Source organism: Mauremys mutica, chromosome 14 (genome assembly GCF_020497125.1).
Source record: "Mauremys mutica isolate MM-2020 ecotype Southern chromosome 14, ASM2049712v1, whole genome shotgun sequence".
Lineage (NCBI taxonomy): Eukaryota > Metazoa > Chordata > Testudines > Geoemydidae > Mauremys > Mauremys mutica.
The window spans coordinates 41,067,023-41,086,178 of NC_059085.1; the positions used below are offsets into that span (position 1 = coordinate 41,067,023).

Consider the following 19,156-nt stretch of genomic DNA (forward strand, 5'->3'; position numbering starts at 1 on the left):
AGTAGTGAATTCTGGGGGAGAACCTAGCATTCACCTCAGCTAGCAAATGTGTTAAAAAACAACAACTAACCCTGTTTACACATGGATTTGAAAACATGAGCTAACACTAACACCCTTTCTCCCCTAGTGTAGACAGGCCCATGGAGCATTAACATCCATTTACTCTTCATTTAGCCATTTCGTTTCCTTTGCAACATTCCCTTCGGCCTGCACGCTAAATGCTGGTCTCTTTCTGGCCCCTCTGGTTGCACCCTAACCAGTAAGGTTGTGCTAGAGGGACTGGAAAGGGCTGCCTAAAAACCCTTCACCTGGTTTTAAATGTAAAATGTTGTGGAAGTATTTGTATTCATCTCATTTTTTAAATTCACCTTAAGCACCATCCTGTGATATTGGGCATTAATAGAGAAATGACTTGCATCAGTGCACAGGGCTGAGAAATCCTACATTCGACACCAGGCTCACACATTTTATGGGCTGGGGCAAGTCATGACTTCTTTATGCCTCGGTTTCCCCATCTGTGAAACAGGAATAACACTTGCCTACCACACAGGGATGCTGCAAAGTTAATATATGCAAAGTGCTTTCAATGTTAGAAGTGCTATTCAAAGCACTAAGTAATACTGTCTCATCTACTAGAGAGATGGATACATCATAGGCCCAAGGGTGTGTCTACATTATTAAAAAAAAACCATCCCCATGGCAGTCTCTCTTAGAACCTGGTCAACTGACTCAGGCTGAGGAGGCTAATGCTACATGGCTAAAATAGCAATGTAGACATTCCCTCTGGGGCTGGAGCCTGGGCTCTGAGGTCCTCCCTCCTCACCGGGTTTCACAGCCTGGGCCGACATGTCCACATTGCTATTTCTAGCCCCATAGCACAAGCCCTGCAAGGCAGTTGACCGGGGGGCTCTGAGACTCACTACTCTGGTGTTTTTTCTGCAGTATAGACATACTACTAGAGAGACAAGCACGTGGGTAAGTTTCACTGAGTCTTGAGGACAAATTTCAGGGATGTTCCATTTCTTAAGAGATCTCAAGTGGAAAGGGACAGGATTCTTTAATGCCTAAAGGTTTATTCCTTTGGTCTGAGACACTGTGCATTAGAAGCAGGGTTTGAGTGGAAGACATTTACCTAGGGAAACTTCCATTCCCTTTAGTTCCCACTCAGCAAGTCCTAAGCTAATTGCTCTATCTGAACCAAGGAGAATGGTGGTTGCCCCTCCATTAAACAGAGTCCTAGCTGGCCACTGCTTTAATCTGAACAGGTGCAAAGCAGGCGTCATTCTGAGAAGGAGAATTTCAGCCCATGTTGAACATACATAGTGAACTGATCAGTCATGTCTCTCTGCAAGAACTTTACAGAATTGGGGTAACAAGAAGCTGCACTGATGTCAAGAGAGGAGACAAAGCAAATTTGAAAACATTTTATTATAAAATCCCAAGAGGAGGGTCTGCTCATAAGGATCCATGTGCCTCTTCAGCCCTTAACAGGAGGTTCTGGCATAGTCCCTTGAAGAGATTTTAAGGGCAGCAAATTCCACAAAACTGGAGAGCAAGAGCCCAAGAATTTCAAGGAGAGACAGGGCGATCTTGTAATTAAGGCATTAGATTCAGAGTCAGGGGCTATGGGTTACATTCTGAGTTCTGCTCATCTCCTGGCATGAACTTGAGCAAGTCACTTAATCTGTGCCTCAGTTATTGAGCTGTACAATGGGGATAATACTTTCTTACCTCACATGGGGGACTGAGGACAAATTCATGTGTGCGCTACCAAAGCAATAGGGCCCACAAGCACTTAGAGCTGACCCCACTGAGCACTAGCTTTTATTAACAAATTCCTTTTAACAGATTCCAAAGGGATTTTATTTTAAAACAGGATCACCCGCTGACAGCACCATGAATAAATCCCTTCAAAAAGGGATGCTCAGCCAGCACAGGAAAGCCCATGTGTACACAGACTCTGGGTGGTTATAGAGCAGAGAATCCAGACGTTTAACCTGAAGGTGTGGCTCTGCCCAAAGCAAACATGACATTACTTACACCGGCTTGCAGGCAAATGAGGGCAATTGCATAAGAAAACACCATGACCCAAACGCCCGGCAGCTATAGTGCCACACAATACCTTGGAAGTGCATGAGAGTGGAGGAGTCACACCCAAGAAAATTCATAGTAAATTCCAGGGAACTCTGGATACTAGATCTGGACCAGAGACCAGAAATCCAGCGCCATAAGGACAACCACCAGGGAATACTGTTGGGGGGACCCCAAAAACTAACAAGCAAGCAGCAAACTTTGACCCTCTTTGGCTGTTATACAAGCCCTGTTCCTAGGAAAGGGGGGTGGGAGGGGAATCTGATCTGATCCTGTGCAGTGCACAGAACAGCTGCTGTAAGGGAATGGGGTTTGCTAAATATATGTGCACATGAAGTACAGAGCACTAATACCCACCTTTCGGGTCAGGAAATCAATGCTATTTACACGTGAATAAAATCTCCAAACCCTGGGCCAGTATGTAAATATTGTAACTGCATGTAACACAGTGAGTCAATGGGAGAGCTGAGAGCGGGAGAAGAAAGCCCTGATTCTCACCGGCCTGCTCTGACTAGTACAGTTTACGGAAACTACACACTTGAGTGCATCAGTCACTGCTGAACTCGAGATAATGACTGTCTAGGTGACAGAGATGCATCTGTTTTACTATATACATATCCCACTATGGAAGCGCCCCCAGCTACTTCTTTCCTCCTCACACTTCATTACCTGTACAAATCTCAGTTTTTGGACTGCGGTGATTATCAAGCTACCCTACATTTACACTGTGCTCAGGAGCCATATGTTTCTTTGAAGACGTATTACTTCCATGAGAGGTAGCCAAATATCCCCATTTTAGAGCTACAGAAAGTAACCTCCTGTCCCGTTCCCCTCACCTGTCCAGGACCATGGGAGCAAGATGTACACATCTGTCAGGTCAGGCAGGGGTACCATACTGTTTCCTTGGGGAGGAAAGGGTTAACTTTGGGTTTATGTGGGGGTGAATCTAGGGCAAATCACAGCCTCTCTACCTTAGCTCCCTCATCTGGAACACCACACAGAGGTGTTGCAAGGATTCACATTTGAAATGTGCTTTAACTGCTGAGTGTTAACTGGAAAACCACACTTGGTCATTCTCATCAGGTGCCTATATTCATCCTTTGCTACAATTGCTCCTGGAGCAGTTCCAACCTGTTTAGACACAGCCCCATCCTACAGTGTAGGCTGTTCCTCCTGTTACTGAAGTGCTGATTGAGGCCAAAGCTGCTTTACTGGAAGGGATGATGCACCCAACGTTCCAAAATATGTAGGAAAGATAAGACGAGTTGAACTCACTGACAACCAGGAGATGAAGAATGAAACAGACAACAGGACACGGCCTGGGAATGAAATGGGACCTGACACTTAGAGAGAACACAGCCTGCAAAGTGCCCTGTTGTAAGCCAGAAGAAAACAGATGCTACATGGAAAGGGAGGTTACATTACCCCACTCCATTTGGGACAAACAGGAGAGTACTTTACCCTGTTAAACACAGGGCATGCAGTGGTTTAAACCACAGAGCACTCAGTTGCAGAACCACTCACTGAAGGTAGAACAACCTGCTCTCTATATCAAACCCAGGTCCAGTAAACATGGACACTAGTAAGCCCTCAATTGGATTCGTTTCCTGGAGAACAGTCTGTTGCTCTGGGAAGAGTTTTAGTTTGAGGTCAAGATAGTGTTGTCGTTTAACAGATCTATTCTTTCACCTGGTCAGCTCTGCATGCACTACAGCCAGTGAGGCACTGGTGCATGTTGTAAAAAAATCCCTGTTAGTGTGATGCCCACTTTCGATAGCATCACTTGTTTCATTTTTCTTACCCCCTCCATTAATTATAAATAAAGGGAATTTGTTCTCTGTTTTTACAGCCTAGATGGCACTGACATGGCTTCATGGAAACAGAGTCCCACCAGACTTATGTTTAAATAGAAATGGATTCCTGGAGATTCAAACAGGGGTAACACATGGAAATTATTGACAAATACTGAGAGACTTGTACACTGGAAAGGGCAACTTTCAGATACTTCAGTTCAGAGATGATCCACTAGTATCAGAATTGGATCACTGGTTGTTCTTTACCATTCTCCCTCCTTGGGAAACATACTGATGTTGAAAACCAGCCTCTCTCTCACCCAGTTGCTCCTCCGGCTGTGAATTCACAGGACCAGATTTGTGACATCATAATCAATGCAATGGCAACAGACGTACATCCTAAAACCAGAAAGATTCAAAATTTTTAATTTAGACACAAACCTGAGGTGAAGGGGGAAGAGACAGGGCATTTAAATGAAAGAAATGCAGCTTTTCTTTAAATAAATAAATAAATAAATAAAAAAGGCAACATTTCCCTGCAATGTCAGAAACCCCAGGGCAATGTTGTTGTATAAAAGAAGGATAAATAATTCCCACACACGTACTATTTACGAGTTAGGGAGAAAACGTAGTATAAAAAAGTAGTATAAAAAATAGTAGGATAATCTATTTGCCAAAGACCAAAGTGCAGCTCCAAGGGTTGTTTCTACCAGCATGTACAACCCTGGGCATCTATTCTCACCTGGGGTAGTGGGGAAAGTAAGCGGGAGTAGGTGCATCTGAATTGCAGGTGAGAAGGAAGGATGCAAATGACTAACAGTCACCAGGCCAACAGAGAAAGAATAGAAGAAAAGCCACCAGCACGAGAAAGAGAGTCATCCGCTCATTAATTCTCCCTCTCATGGAGCATAGAGCATACACATTGGATCACCTGCTTCCGGAGAGTCCGGTCTCCTGCTAATGTTGAAGCCTGCTCTACGTAAAGGCTAAGGCGAGCAAGGTCAGAAGACATGACTTCTCTCCAGCACGTAGAAGGCCATCTGTGAAGTTTTTCCATCAGCAAGGCAACCTCCGTCCTTGGTGACAATGAAACCAAGACACTCCAATATGTTGGCAAATTCAATTCTTTGTCCATCGATTACAAGGGGTAGAGGTAGAGGTCCATCAGCCGCTTTTACCAGTTGGGTCTTCTTCCAGTTGACATGTGGACCAAGTTTACTTGCTTCTTCCGTAAACATATGCACAGGGCACTGATGAAATTGTGAGGATATGACTACAACTGTGTGATCTGCATATTTCAGGTCTGTTATGCAGAAGTCATACAGTACCACTCCCGGTATGCAGCTAGTGGCAGCTTCCATCATTTGGTCAACAGCAGCATTGAAGAGATCAAGGCAGCCATGTACCCAGGTGGGACACTGCTGTTTTACTCCAACCAGCTGGACATCCTAGTATCTAAGCGGACCCAGCTCTCACATCAGTGGTGCATTTCTACAAGAAGGTCAAGGAGCTTTCCAGGCACACTAGCAGCTTGCAAGCAGAACCAAAAGGAACAATGATCAGAGTCAAATGCAGTTTGTAAATCAATAAAGACTATATGCCCCTCATCCTTCCTGTGCCAAAACTCTTCTTTGGCTTTTTCCAATAAATTGTCTAATGGTAAAAATCTGCTCTGTAATTGACTGACTGGCCAGAAACCCGGTTTGCTGTACACAGTGTAGATTCCTTATGGCGGCCTTAACATGATCAAGAAGAGCCAGCATGAACATTTTGCTTGGAATGGAAAGCAAAGTGATGCTGTGGTGACTGGAACACACCAGAGCATCACCCTTCCCTTTCCAAAGTGGGAGCATAATCCCACAGCACCAGTCACCGGTAGTTTCTCATGAATCCATACTCTGTTGATAATATGGATCAGCCTTCGGAGACAGAATCCTCACCAGCTATACCACAAATACCAGCAGCATGGGCATTCTTTATCTTACAGGCTGTACATCAGACTTCCTCAACCATAACATCCTCTACATTACACTGAGGGGCTGGACTCTTCGCATCCTCCTGGAGCTGCAGCTCTGATGGGGCAGTTGAGAAGCACCTGAAAATCTTCTTTCCATCTATTCAGACATTGGAAAGAGGTTGCATCTTCATATTTAAATATACACTATCCAAGAGCACTGACAACGGACGGATCCTAAAATGGAGGACTGAATAACTCTGACAGCTGCCTTCCAAACTGCATGAAGCAAGTGCTCACTCACTTTTCAAGAATGTATGACACACATGCTCTGTGTAACTGGAAATATCTGCTGATAATTTCTCAGCACACTCATGGATTTCGTAATTCTGTGAAAATAAGAAGCAAATATGTCCAGCATCTTCTGAGCTGGGCAAACCAGCACAGCAAGCACTCATGCTGCAGTAGTCAGCGTTCGTACTGCCTAAGAGAAAAAAGTGTGATCAAGAGTTCTACAGTACACAGAACAAAATGTCTCTATCACCGTAACATCTAGGAACAGAACAAAGGCAATATAGTATCGTAGAAGCATAAATATTAGAGCCGATTGATCCTTGTAAATGGATCACTACAGCTGCCAACTAGTTTGGCTCATTGGTTAGAGAAACACGTTTGTTGTTTTTTTTCCCAAATGGGTGGTGGTAGGTGATTAAGAGGTGGCCATCCTTAAAGCGGAGTCTGACCCATAAAGGGTGGGGGGCGGGGGGAATTCCTCCACACTCTCATAACTTGAAAGAGGCAAATCTGATTTCAGTTAAAGTTAATATATATTTTTTTTAAGTTTAAGTGGAAGATAATACAACTTAGCATTGTTAATAGGGTTTTATATGTACAAAGTGCTGTGTTGGGATTAGCTTCCTGATCCCCAACACACATCAAGTAGGTGGGCAAAGCATCAGATGTGCCAAAAAAATTATGTTTCATCTGGCACACAATTTTCACTATTGCCATTAGGAATTCAAGATGGCTGCTTTGGACACAGATAAGCATTTTGCAATTTCAGACAAAAATGTCACTCATGTGCCTGTTTGATTTGTATCAATGTGTACATTAATGGCAGGAGAATTTTTGGATAGGTTTGGAAATTGAGCCAGGTGAAGTTTGAATAAAAGAACAGGGGGTGGCAGACAACAAACAATAACCAGACCAAGTGAGAAACTTCAGGATTTCATAAAGTTTTACTCAGACTGAATGCTTCCCTCATTTTGACCCCATTCTTTAAAAGCACCAGTTTTATTTCCATATCTACAAAGCCACCTTTACCTTCAAGATTGGGCTACTTCTCATGTAGTCTCCAAATTCTCATTTTCAGCAGAAATCCTTGGGAAGGTGGCTGCACTGTAGCATCAAGCAACAAATTCAGGGTCACGGACTTTATAAAAAAATCCAAACAGGTTTCAGCCTGAGTCATGCTACTTAGCTTGCCTTGCAAACAGCCAGGAATCAGCTCCCTATGCTAGTTGGCAACAGTCTGCTCCATTGTGCTCAGTTTGTTTGACCATGGGACCCTTGGAATGTCTGAAATCCCCCAGTTAAAGTCACTGAGAGGGATCCTGGTGGGTTTCTCTGGAAAAGTCTTTCCAAATTCATGAGAAGTTTAGAAATCAAAATCCTGAAGGACTCTGCTGAAAACAGAGCATTTAAATGCAATAAAATGTAATGGGATATTTTTGGGGAAACCAAGTCACAAAGGTGCCGACAAGTGCAAGCTGTGCTACCTGGGTCCTCCTTCTCTTCCCTTTTTTATATACCTAGCCCTGTCTAGTCTCAGCTCTGTTGCTGTCAGTAGCTAATATTACTCTTTAAAGCATCAAGCCATCCTTGCAGGGGCAGGTTAATTCTGAACATCCGTGGTGCAGAATAAACCCACCCAAGATGGACCAGCGGAATACTTACTTTGTGCTTGTCCACTGACTGTGAATACCAAATGAGTTTGCAATCTGGCAGTTGGTTATTTGGTCTGCTGCTTACAGTGAAGTTAACGAAGCATCACACTGGTTGTGGAACAGGTGTGTTTATATCTTACAAGTATAGCTTTCAGCTGAAAGGCTGCCATTGAATATTCACCTTCTTCTAGGCTTGGGCCATGACTCACCATAGCACTTAGCGCAAACAGGTGTTTAAATCTTTTGCTGAGTCAAGGCTTTTAAACAGACTGCTGATTCTTAAACCCATCTGTGAGGACAGCAGCTAGTAATGTCCATAACTCTCATCAACTCCATGTGTCATCCCATGCAGTGCAGCTCTGCACGGACTGCTGCAAATTCTTCAACTATTAGATTCTTTACAGGAAAAAAAAAAGACAGATGAAAAGTAACTGATCTTTTAACTCGCAGTGATGTGCTTGCATTAAATGGGATGCCTGTTATGTTTTTTGCAGGGGGAGGAAAGGGAGTTTGAAAAGTCTACATAAAAGATGCTGCTGCTGCCAAAACTGTAGCAAGAGTTTGTCATTGGATTATTAGCAGGAGATTAACGTAGGTAATTAATGAATGACAAAATAATTTAAAAGCCAAAGAAACAGTCATTGTTTTATTCTTGACCTTGAATGCCAAAACAAAAGTCTGTATAAAAGCAGTGGCAGTAAAAGAAAAGCTGAGCAGAAAACTGTGATTTCAAGTATTTTGTTGAAAATAATTTAAGTGGAAGTTAAAAGGTTGTTTTATACAACCAGACGTATCTAAAGCATATACAGCAGGCCATGTAAACTGGGAATGGCGTTTGTGGGGACACAAGGGTTTCGAGATGTTTCTGTGTGAGGAAGCTAGCATTTAAAACAGTGGTGCCCAAACTTTTCCTGTTGTGCCCCCCGTTACCAGTAACGGAATCTGTCCATGTCCCCTCTCCATCACTGCACAGTGGGCTCAGCAGAGGGGTTGGGGCTGAAGGAGGAGCTGGGGGCAGAGAGGGAATAAGGACAGAGCTGGGCTGAAGGAGCAGGGGGCGGAGTGATGCTGTGGCCACGTCTGGGTTTGGGGTGGAGCTGGGTGGTGTTCCCTCCCTGCCCCCTATGGGGGCTGGCCCAGGCCCTGCTGTGCATATCCCCCAGCCCCCTGGGGAACATTCCTCCATACCCCCTTAGGGGGGCACGCCCCACAGTTTGGGAACCACTGATATAAAACAACTGTGATCCTAAGTTTACAGTTACTGATTCTGATTAAGGCAAGGTATTGAAGTCAAGACTCCTGGATTCCACCTCCTACTCTGCCACCTCCTTGTTAGATCCCTTTAGGGAAGTAATTAACCTGACTGAAGCCTGGTCTACACTAGGCGTTTAAATCGGTTTTAGGAGCGTAAAACCGATTTAACGCCAAAACCGTCCACACTAGGAGGCACCTTATTTCGATTTTAATGGCTCTTTAAACCGGTTTCTGTACTCCTCCCTAACGAGAGGAGTAACGCTAGTATCGGTATTAACATATCGGATTAGGGTTAGTGTGGACGCTGATCGACGGTATTGGCCTCCGGGAGCTATCCCACAGTGCACCAGTGACCGCTCTGGACTGCAATCTGAACTCGCATGCAGTGGTCAGGTAAACAGGAAAAGCCCCGCGAACTTTTGAATATTTCCTGTTTGCCCAGCGTGGAGCTCCGATCAGCACGGGTGGCGATGCAGTCCGAAATCAAAATAAAAAACTGCCTTCCACTCATTTCTCACTAACAAGTCAGTGTGTCTTATTCCTGCATTCTTTATTAATTCATCACACAAGAATGCTACGGTAGCCAAGAAAGGCTGGGGGAAGAACGGAATCAACAGGTGGGGTTGTTACAGGAGCACCCCCTGTGAATAGCATACAGATAATAATTTCTGCAGGCTCTGACACAGAGCAGCTGTGCTCTCTGGTTCTATGATACGGTGGTTCTCTAGCACACTTGCCTATATTAGGCAGCACTGATTCTATTTTTAGATACCAAAAAGGAGGGATTGACTCAGGGAGTCATTCCCAATTTTTGCTTTTGCGCCCCTGGCTGATCGGCCAGGGGCACTTATGACAGCAGCTAATGGTACAAAACGATGGAAGGTGCAATATGGCTAGTAACCAATCTTGGCTTTTGCGCCCCTGGCTGATTGGCCAGGGGCACTAGCAGCAAATGGTACAAAAGGACTGGTAGCCATGATCATCCTCAGTTCCAATTTATGGAAGGATTTGGATGGTGCAATATGGCTAGTAACCATCTCTGCTGTCATGCAAAAGCAAAAGCATGCTTCTGTGTAGCGCTGCTGAATCGCCTCTGTGAGCGGCATCTAGTACACATACGGTGAGAGTCACAAACGGCAAAACAAGCTCCATGATTGCCATGCTATGGCATCTGCCAGAGGAAAAAGGCGCGAAATGCTTGTCTGGACGAAGGAGTGACTGACGACATTTACCCAGAACCACCCGCAACAATGATTTTTGCCCCATCAGGCACTGGGATCTCAACCCGGAAGTTCCAAGGGGCGGGGGAGGCTGCGGGAACTATGGGATAGCTAGGGAATAGCTACCCACAGTGCAACGCTCCAGAAATCGACGCTAGCCACGGACCATGGACGCACACCACCGATTTAATGTGCTTAGTATGGCCGCGCTCCACCCGATTTTATAAATTCTGTTTTACAAAACCAGTTTATGCACATTCGGAATAATCCCGTAGTGTAGACGTACCCTTAGGCTATGTCTACATTACAGACCTTACAGCGGCGCAGTTGTACTAGTACAGCAGCGCCACTGTAAGGTCTCCCATGTAGCCGCTCTATGCCGGCAGAAGACAGCTCTCCCACCAGCATAACTAAACCACCTCCAACGAACGGCGGTAGCTATGTCGACAGGAGAGCATCTCCCGCTGACATAGCACCATCTACACCAGCACTTTTGCCGATTAAACTTATATCCGTTGGAAGCATTTTATTTTCTCTCTCACACACACACCACCCCAAAAGTTTTACTGACAAAAGTGCTGGTGTAGACAAAGGCAGAGTTAGAGCCACTTTAAAACTGGCATAACATTTTTTTCTACCTCTTGAGATATTCAACTAAGTTCTATATTCCTTACAATGGAAGAGCTCTATGCACTTAAACACGTGCAAACTTTGAGTGAAAGTAACAAATGTGAAAATGTCATTTTGTGAAAACTGTATGACTTTGTACTCCTGCGTTGCATACTAGGTGTGTTGATGTATTCCTGTCATTGTTTTATATCTTCTAAAAATCTTTATTAAAAATATCAAAAGATGTGTTATACAAGTGACAGCTGATTGGAGTAAGCAGAAATTTTCAATATGGAGAATCTGGCACATTACAAGACATTAAAAAAAAGAAAAGAAATAGTAGTAGTACAAAGGCAGTTTTCAAAATAAAATAAATGTACCCAGCATAACCTTTACGATACCCTGTGCTCTAGCAATATGCTCTGCTGCCCAGAACAACAACTCTTTACTAGCAGTAGAGATAGAATGAAACATACATACATGACACTCCTGTAATTATAGCAACAAAAGAATTTGAGGTGAATTTGATTTATGTGGGATCAGATTTGCTACCCACAAGTCCTGAAAGTTGTGTGAATTTTAGTACAATTTTTGTCCAGAAGGTTTTACCAGATGTGCTTTTGTTGCTATTTATTATTCCTGTTTTAGGAGGTACAGTCATCCAGTTAGGGAGAACAAACACCAGCGTGGGATTTGGTGACCTACCACCATTACAAATCGTCAAAAGGATCAATTCTTGCACAACCCCGTAGGCTGAAAATTGTTCTTCCAAATTATCTGGTAAATTCTTCCAATAAGCAGCACCAGGTTGGTTTGCAAACAAATCATGAACAGAAGAATGACCTACACTTGTGATGAATAATTTAACCAGTTCTGCAATGGCGGAATTTCCTTGTAGTGATCTCTGTTATTTACTTTTATTTATCTATTGTTATAAACATGTGAGGTAGGAAATCAGGAATTCAATGGATTATAATGTGTGGATTACAATCCTGGTTCTCAAACTGGGGATTGGGATCCCTCAGGGGGTCGTGAGGTTATTACGGGGGAGGGGGGGTCACAAGCTGTCAACCTCTACCCCAAACCCCACTTTGCCTCCAGCATTTATAATGGTGTTAAATATACAAAAAAGGTGTTTTTAATTTATGGGGGTGGGGTTCGCACTCAGAGGCTCACTATGTGAAAGGGGTCACCAGTAAAAAAAAGTTTGAGAACCCCTCCTCTATTTAGTTATATGTAAAGTGACTACCTTACATAGCATGTTTAGTGTCTTGACATTAACATACCCAACTCCCAATTTAAAACTGTTTCTTGAGTCATCTCTCCTTCAAGTGTAGTTTTACCTGCCTCCTTACTCAACACCACTAACATTCTGATTGGGGAGACTCTGGGGGTTCAGAGCCAGTGTATCACAAGTGTGTGAATGGCCAATTTCACTGCCTGCCGAACTTTATGAAAAATGAGTTTAAGGTCTTTGGAGCCAACGCAGTTCAAGACCAGTGAATAGGCTTTAGTTCTACAGCAAGACATTAGCATTTCAGAACAAGCACCTGGATTTCTATCTTACTTCCCAAGACAACCTCCTCTTTGGGATATTTGTTAACGTCTCCAACATGTATGTCCAAAGACCAAATTTCTCATATCCTAAACTCTTGGAAAAAAAAATCTCACTGCAACACCAAGCTCTCAGTGCAAACATTTAACAAACTGGCCTGTTAGGAAATCACAAAGTAGCTCTCACTTGTTAATTCCTCAGACCAAAATTATAAAACCCACCTTCTGTTATACGTACAGGTTTTGGCACCTTGACAGCAAACAAGCAATTCCAGAAATCAAAGGTGCAGAAACTAGCAGGAGAGAAAAGTTCGCTTCTAGATGTGTTGGATGACAAAGTAATTTTTTTTTCCCCTTTAAAAGAAGACATATGCAAGGATTTAACCTAAAGTATAAACAGAACAGTACCCTAAGGGAAAAAATAAAGCTTAAAGAAGCAACACGTGGAAATGACACAGATCTGAAGAACTAGCAAGTTCTTTCCCATAGCATTTTGTACTAGATGTACAAGACTGAACTCTGCTCTAGGGAAACCATTACTTCTAATTACTGTGCAAGAAGAACAGTTAGAACACATTAGTATTACCCATTAGAAAAGCAAAGCAGGCTAGAGCAGTGGGTCCCAACCAGGGGTGCGTGTACCCTTGAGGGTACGCAGAGCTCTTCCAGGGAATACAGCAACTCATCTAGATATTTGCCTAGTTTTACAACAGGCTACATAAAAAGCAGTAGTGACGTCAGTACAACCTAAAATTTCACACAGACAATTACTTGTTTATACTGCTCTATATACTGAAATGCAAGAACAATATTTATATTCCAATTGATTTATAATTATATGGTAAAAAATGAGGGGAAAAAAAAGTCAGCCATTTTTCAGTAATAGTGCGCTGTGACACTTACATATTTTTATGTCTGATTTTGTAAGCCAGTAGCCTTAAGTGAGGTGAAACTTGGAGTACATAAGAACAGCCATACTGGGTCAGACCAAAGGTCCATCTAGCCCAAGATCCTGGCCAATGCCAGGTACCCCAGAAGGAATGAACAGAACAGATAATCATCAACTGATCCATCCCGTCATCCATTCTCAGCTTCTGGAAAATAGAGGCTAGAGACACCATCTCTGCCCATCCTGGCTAATAGCCATTGATGGACCTATCCTCCATGAACTTATCTAGTTCTTTTTTTAAACCCTGTTATAGTCTTGGCCTTCACAACGTCCTCTGGCAAGGCATTCCACAGGTTGACAGTGCATTGTGCGAAAAAAATACCTCCTTTTGTTTGTTTTACACCTGCTGCCTATTAATTTCATTTGGTGACCCCTGGTTCTTGTGTTAGGAGTATGCAAGACAAATCAGACTCCTGAAAGGGGTACAGTGGTCTGGAAAGGTTGAGAACTACTGGGCTAGTGGGCTCGGAGTCAGGAGAGCCTAGGTTATCATCCCTGCTCTGTCACCAAACACAGATTGCAGCCTTAGGCAAGTCACTTCACTCCTTGCGTCTGTTTCCTAATCTGTAAAATGTGGACAGTTACCTTAGCTTACAGGGTGCTGGGAGATCTAATTAATGTACAGGGATTTGACAATGAGAAATTTGAAGCGGTATTACTACCTGAGTAGGGCTTCTGATTTTAGATTTTAAACAACACCCCCCCCCCCGATAAAAAACAAAACAAATCCGTGTTTACCCAATAAATACAGAAAACGCCGGTCATGGCTAGTAGTACCCAAGGGCTAGTCTACACGGAGCTGTAATGTGGACTATGGGGGTGTGATTTCTAAATCAAGATCAGATGTTTTTCTAAGACAGCTGCTCTAGAAATTATTTTGGGAAAGTTCTACATCCTGTGCTACACAGGAGGTCAGACGAGAGACCACAGTGGTCCCTTCTGGCCTTGGAATCAATTAATCGAAAGCACGCCAGTGTGTTGCCCATTAAGTGGCCATGCAGATGCCACTGGTGTCCGTTAAAGGTTCCCTAGTGCACTCTAACATGGTACGGTTTGGCACACTATGGAACATTACAAAGAGATTACAGTATATACAAAAAGAAAGCCCTGGAAAAACCTCAGTTTTTGGGACATCTATATAAAAATAAAAAATTGCTAAAAATATTCCCCCCCCAAAATGAAATTATAACCCCCTCCAAAAAAAAAAAAAAAAAACCCTTTACACATACAGCAATCAACTCTCAGACTCAACCCTGCAATGATTCAGCATAAGTAAGCAAAGAATCTGTATTTACATTACTCTAAAACTTGTATAATTAAGCAAAGCAAATATTGAACACAACATATACACAGACTTTCGGGGGTATCATTTGCAGCATAAAACATAGTGCATACTGACATCAAGGCCACTAGTGCAAAAGATGCTTGATGCCAGTTTGAGGGGAAAAATCAAAAGAACTGTTGTCTGAAGCTTCTTATTCTCAGGGAGGTGACACTTCTACCTATATCACCCACGACGTACATACCTCAGTCTAGTTTATTACAAAATTAGATCGAGGGGGAGGGGGGCAGCATGTGGCCATGGCTTCCACTAACCTTGACACTCTTAACAATTTAGCCACCAGCTGAGAAATGTCAAACGTTCAGACAATGTGAAAAACTGATTTGCACAATCTACAGCCTGACTTGCCAGACAAGCCAGTTTTGCAAGGTGCTTGTGAAGGAATAAGGCAGCTTGTGTATGAATGAATTCACAGAGACCGTAATGCCCAAATGCTGCACCTTTCAATGGCCAGCGATCCTCAAATGGTACAGGAGTCTAGTATAAACACTGTCCATTTAGACACCCCAAATAACTAGAATCCTCTCAAATACCTTAAAAAAAAATACACAGGTAACCCAATTGTAAAGTCAGTCACTCACCTTCCTTTGTAAAGTGCTTTGAGAACTAGGGATGAAAAGCACCAGATAAGAGCTAAGTACTATTATTAGACCTAAAAAACCCACATGCAAGAAAAATCTACTCCAAAATAAACCCAGATATTCCTCTTACTATTAGGAGAGGATCTAGAAGTGAACTAGAAGGTCAAACACTGATCAAGTGGTACTGGAACTAAGGAGGAAAGTGGCCCTAGGCTGAGAGGTACGGAAGTCAGGGTAACATCCCATTTAATGGAGCAAAGGGAACTGTTCCTAGATTTTGGCAAAGCTGCAGACTTCAAGACAGTGGATGGGGGTGGGGGAAGAAAATTGTCTCCATTTCAGCAGTAGGGAAAACTTCAGGCTGCTGATGCGGATAGCACTGGTCCTCAATTTAGAAGGGTAATGTCAGACATCACCCTTACCCCCATGTGCCTTGTCTACCTGAGGAAGAGGCACCCTGCGACAGCGTCAGGTGCAGCTGAAGGAGATCTACTGGAAGCCAAGGAGCAGTTTAACCACTCTTTCAGAAATGGTGCTGAAAACAGTTTGCTCGTCTACAGTGAAACCGCTTTCAGCACCAGTTCAGCTGCACCCAACTGACAGTCTGTGCTAGGAGGGGTATCACAGTGCTTATATCACTCTATCACCCAGGGCATCCAAGTGCCTTGCCATAATGAATGGATTTTATCCTCATAACGCTCCTGGATAATGAGACCAGACTTCTCACCCCCAGGCACAGACGGGACATGCACTGCACCTGTTACATGCTGCGCTCCAAGGCCACTTCTGGAAGTCATTTCAGAAAGGGGGATGCCAAGGGGCCTGTGCAGTTGCTTTTTCTGTTTAAGCATCTTGATTAGAGCTTTCTGCTCAAACCAGACTGGAGGTTGGTGTCTCGTCACAAAACAGACACAGGGCACGTGGCCAGGGTGCTAAAGGAGAAGACAGCACAAGGGAGAGCTGGGATCAATTTGTCCCCCAGGGAGCGATGAGATGCAACAGAAGCCACAGTTCAGTTTAGTGAAGCCACATGGGCGAGTAACAGAGCTCGGGGCTACAGGGAGGGAGCCAGACGGGGCAACAGAATACAAGGGAAGCTAGCGGAAGGGGGTAGCTTCGGGGCGGCTCTAGAGGGAGCATTCGCAGCCAGAGGGGACAGAGCTGGCTGGAAAGCGGCGGATACTCACGGATGCAGAGGCAGGCCACCAGCTTGGCCCCTTGGTCAGGCACCGGGCAGCTGGGGAAGAGGGGCTTGAGCAGGTAGGTGGCGAAGACCAGGGCCACGATGTACTGGGAGGAAGGCCGGATGATGAGCAGCTCGATCCAGAGCTTGAGGAAGGCGGGCAGGGAGCCGTACACCTCCAGCATGTAGGCGTAGTCCCCCCCGGACTTGGAGATGGTGGTGCCCAGCTCGGCGTAGCACAGGGCGCCCACGATGGAGAAGAGCCCGCAGACGGCCCACACCACCAGCGAGAGCCCCGGGGAGCCGGCCTCCTTCAGCACCCCGGTGGGGGTCACGAAGATGCCCGAGCCGATGATGGTGCCGATGATGATGGCCACGCCGTTGACCAGGGTGATGGAGCGCTTCAGCGCCACGCCGTCCCCGCCGCCCGGGGGGCCCAGCTCCGCGCCCGGCGGCAGCGCCCCGGCGCAGCCGTTCTCATGGGCCCCGCCGCCGCCGCCGGGCTCCAGCATCTTCTCCCGCGCCTGCCGCTCCTCCTCCTGCGCCGAGCCGGAGGAGGCGGCCGAGCCCCGCTTCTTCACCCCGCCGCTGCCCGACATGGCCCGGCAAGGCGGGCGCCGCTGCGCGCTGGCTGGGCGGAGGCTGCCGGGGCCCCCCGGGGCGGCGCGCCGGAAGGATGCTGGAGATCCCGGCTCGCGGAGCCGCTACCGCCCGGCCCGGGTACCCCGGCGGGAAAGGCGGCCCGGCACGGAGCGCTGCCGCGTGGAGCGGACCGGCGGCCGGGGCTCGGGCGGGCGCCGCTGGAGAGACGAGGCCGGGCTCGGCGGCGGCTGCTGGCGGGGAGCGAGGCCGGGCCGCGCTGCGACACGCGGCTGCGGGTGCTCGGGATTGGCAGCCGCCGGCACCTTTTTGTCTCCGCTTTATGAGCCGGGAGGCGGAAGCGAGACCCGGCATCGCACGCGGGGGGGCGGAGAGACGGGGCGGGGCCGGGCCGGCCCCTGCATGGCGAGCACGTGCTTTTCCCTTCCCGGGGGGCTGCGGCTGAGCCTCGGCCGGGCATTCCCCGCGGCCCTGCGGGGCCCCCCCCTCCGAGCCGGGGCTCGGCGCGGAAAGGGGGCGCGGGGCTGCGGGGGGAGGGGGGCGCGGCTGCATCGCGGGGCGGGGGCGTTTGAGCTGCCGATTATTTGAACGCGGCCGCGGTTGAGCTGCCCGCCACGTGAGCCGCAGCCGCTAACCCCGGTGGGGCGGGAGGAAGGCGGAGCGGAGAAGAAGCGAGCAGGGGTGGCGATCATCTCTCAGCCCCCTGGCTACCTCAGCAGGACATAGAAACCCCGCCATAAAACACCTGACGCCAGGTTCTCCCACAAACGGCTTTTTAAAGTACCTGTGCCCCGCCCTGGCCTTACTGACGAACATATTGATAATGGATAGACCAGGGTCCTGCTCTTACAGCTTGTCCAGGCCTAGCCCATCAGTCCATCCCTTCCCTAGTCCTGGGGGTCAGGGCTTCTGATCAGTTTCCCAAGCGTTAATCCCACCCCTCCTCGAGCAGATCTATAACTTTTCTCACTAGGCCCACTCTGGACATGATATTACTTATCTTATCTGGCCCCAGCCCTGTACCATCTGAGCGACTCACAATCTATATCAGATTTGTCTCACCACATCCCTGCAGCAGGGGCCCTGCTCTTATCCCTGTTCTACAGATGGGAAACACAGAGCCTTGGGGTTCCCACGGCCTGGATGGACAGACTTGCCGTTGTGGGGCTTCCGCTAGCACTCTAAAAATAGTGGCTTTTTTAAGTGGTAGCCTGGGTTAGAGCTCAGGCTTGAAACCTAAGGAGGGAGTGGGCTTCAGAACTCAAAATCTACTGTCAGCCCCTCCAAGAGCTGTCTACGCAGCTATTTTTAGAGCACTAGCACAAGGCTTGTTGCTGCAGGCTGTGTAGACCTACCCAGAGAGGATAAGTGGCTTGTCCGAGGCCACACAAGAAGTCTGTGGCAGAGCACGGACTTGAACCTTGGTCTCTCAGTACCTTAACCACTGGAAGATCCCTCTGCTCATGAGTGTTGTTACACACATGCTTAAGTGTTGGCACTAATGTCAAGGGACTTGCTTGTAAGACACTAACTTTAGCTACCACTAAAGTCTATATTTTCCTGGAGAGGTTATTTAACTTTTATTTTTAAATATAATTTCCAACTTTTAACGTCAGACACTATTAACACTTGTGAAGGTGAATAACTCTGTTATTGGGACAACTCACATGTATCAAGTTACTCACCTGCAAAAATGTTTGCAAAATCTCACCCTCAAATTGTGTTATGGTTTCCCCAGTCAGTTTCTTAGAGCATTTATCTTCACTGGAAACAAGAAACAAAATATTGCATTGTCAGAATGTGCCATCTAGTGGTCTTTGAACCATGACTGTTTAAAAAAAAATACATTATTTAAACAAGGATTTACCCACATCTCTGATTATGCACATTTAGAAAAAAATTAGAACAAAATTACCATTGCACCAACCAGACTTCTGGAATCATTTAATGTATACGCACCTATCATAATTTGCAGTGAAATTACCGTGATCATGTTACATGTTACAGTGATCAACTTGCTGACTGTATACAAAACTGTTACACCAAATTATTTTTAAAAGAAGGTTTTTAAAGGTGACTG

General features: G+C 45.8%; 1 protein-coding gene across 1 annotated transcript in view; it reads right to left on the bottom strand.

The window, feature by feature from the left end:
* The window catches only part of SLC7A5 (solute carrier family 7 member 5), a 54,662-nt gene extending 37,587 nt beyond the window's left edge, over positions 1-17,075 (bottom strand). Inside the window, exon 1 of the mRNA XM_044986909.1 lies at positions 16,481-17,075. Coding sequence (XP_044842844.1) covers positions 16,481-17,075 — 595 coding nt within the window. The remainder of the gene's footprint in view (positions 1-16,480) is intronic.
* Positions 17,076-19,156: the final 2,081 nt, after the last annotated feature.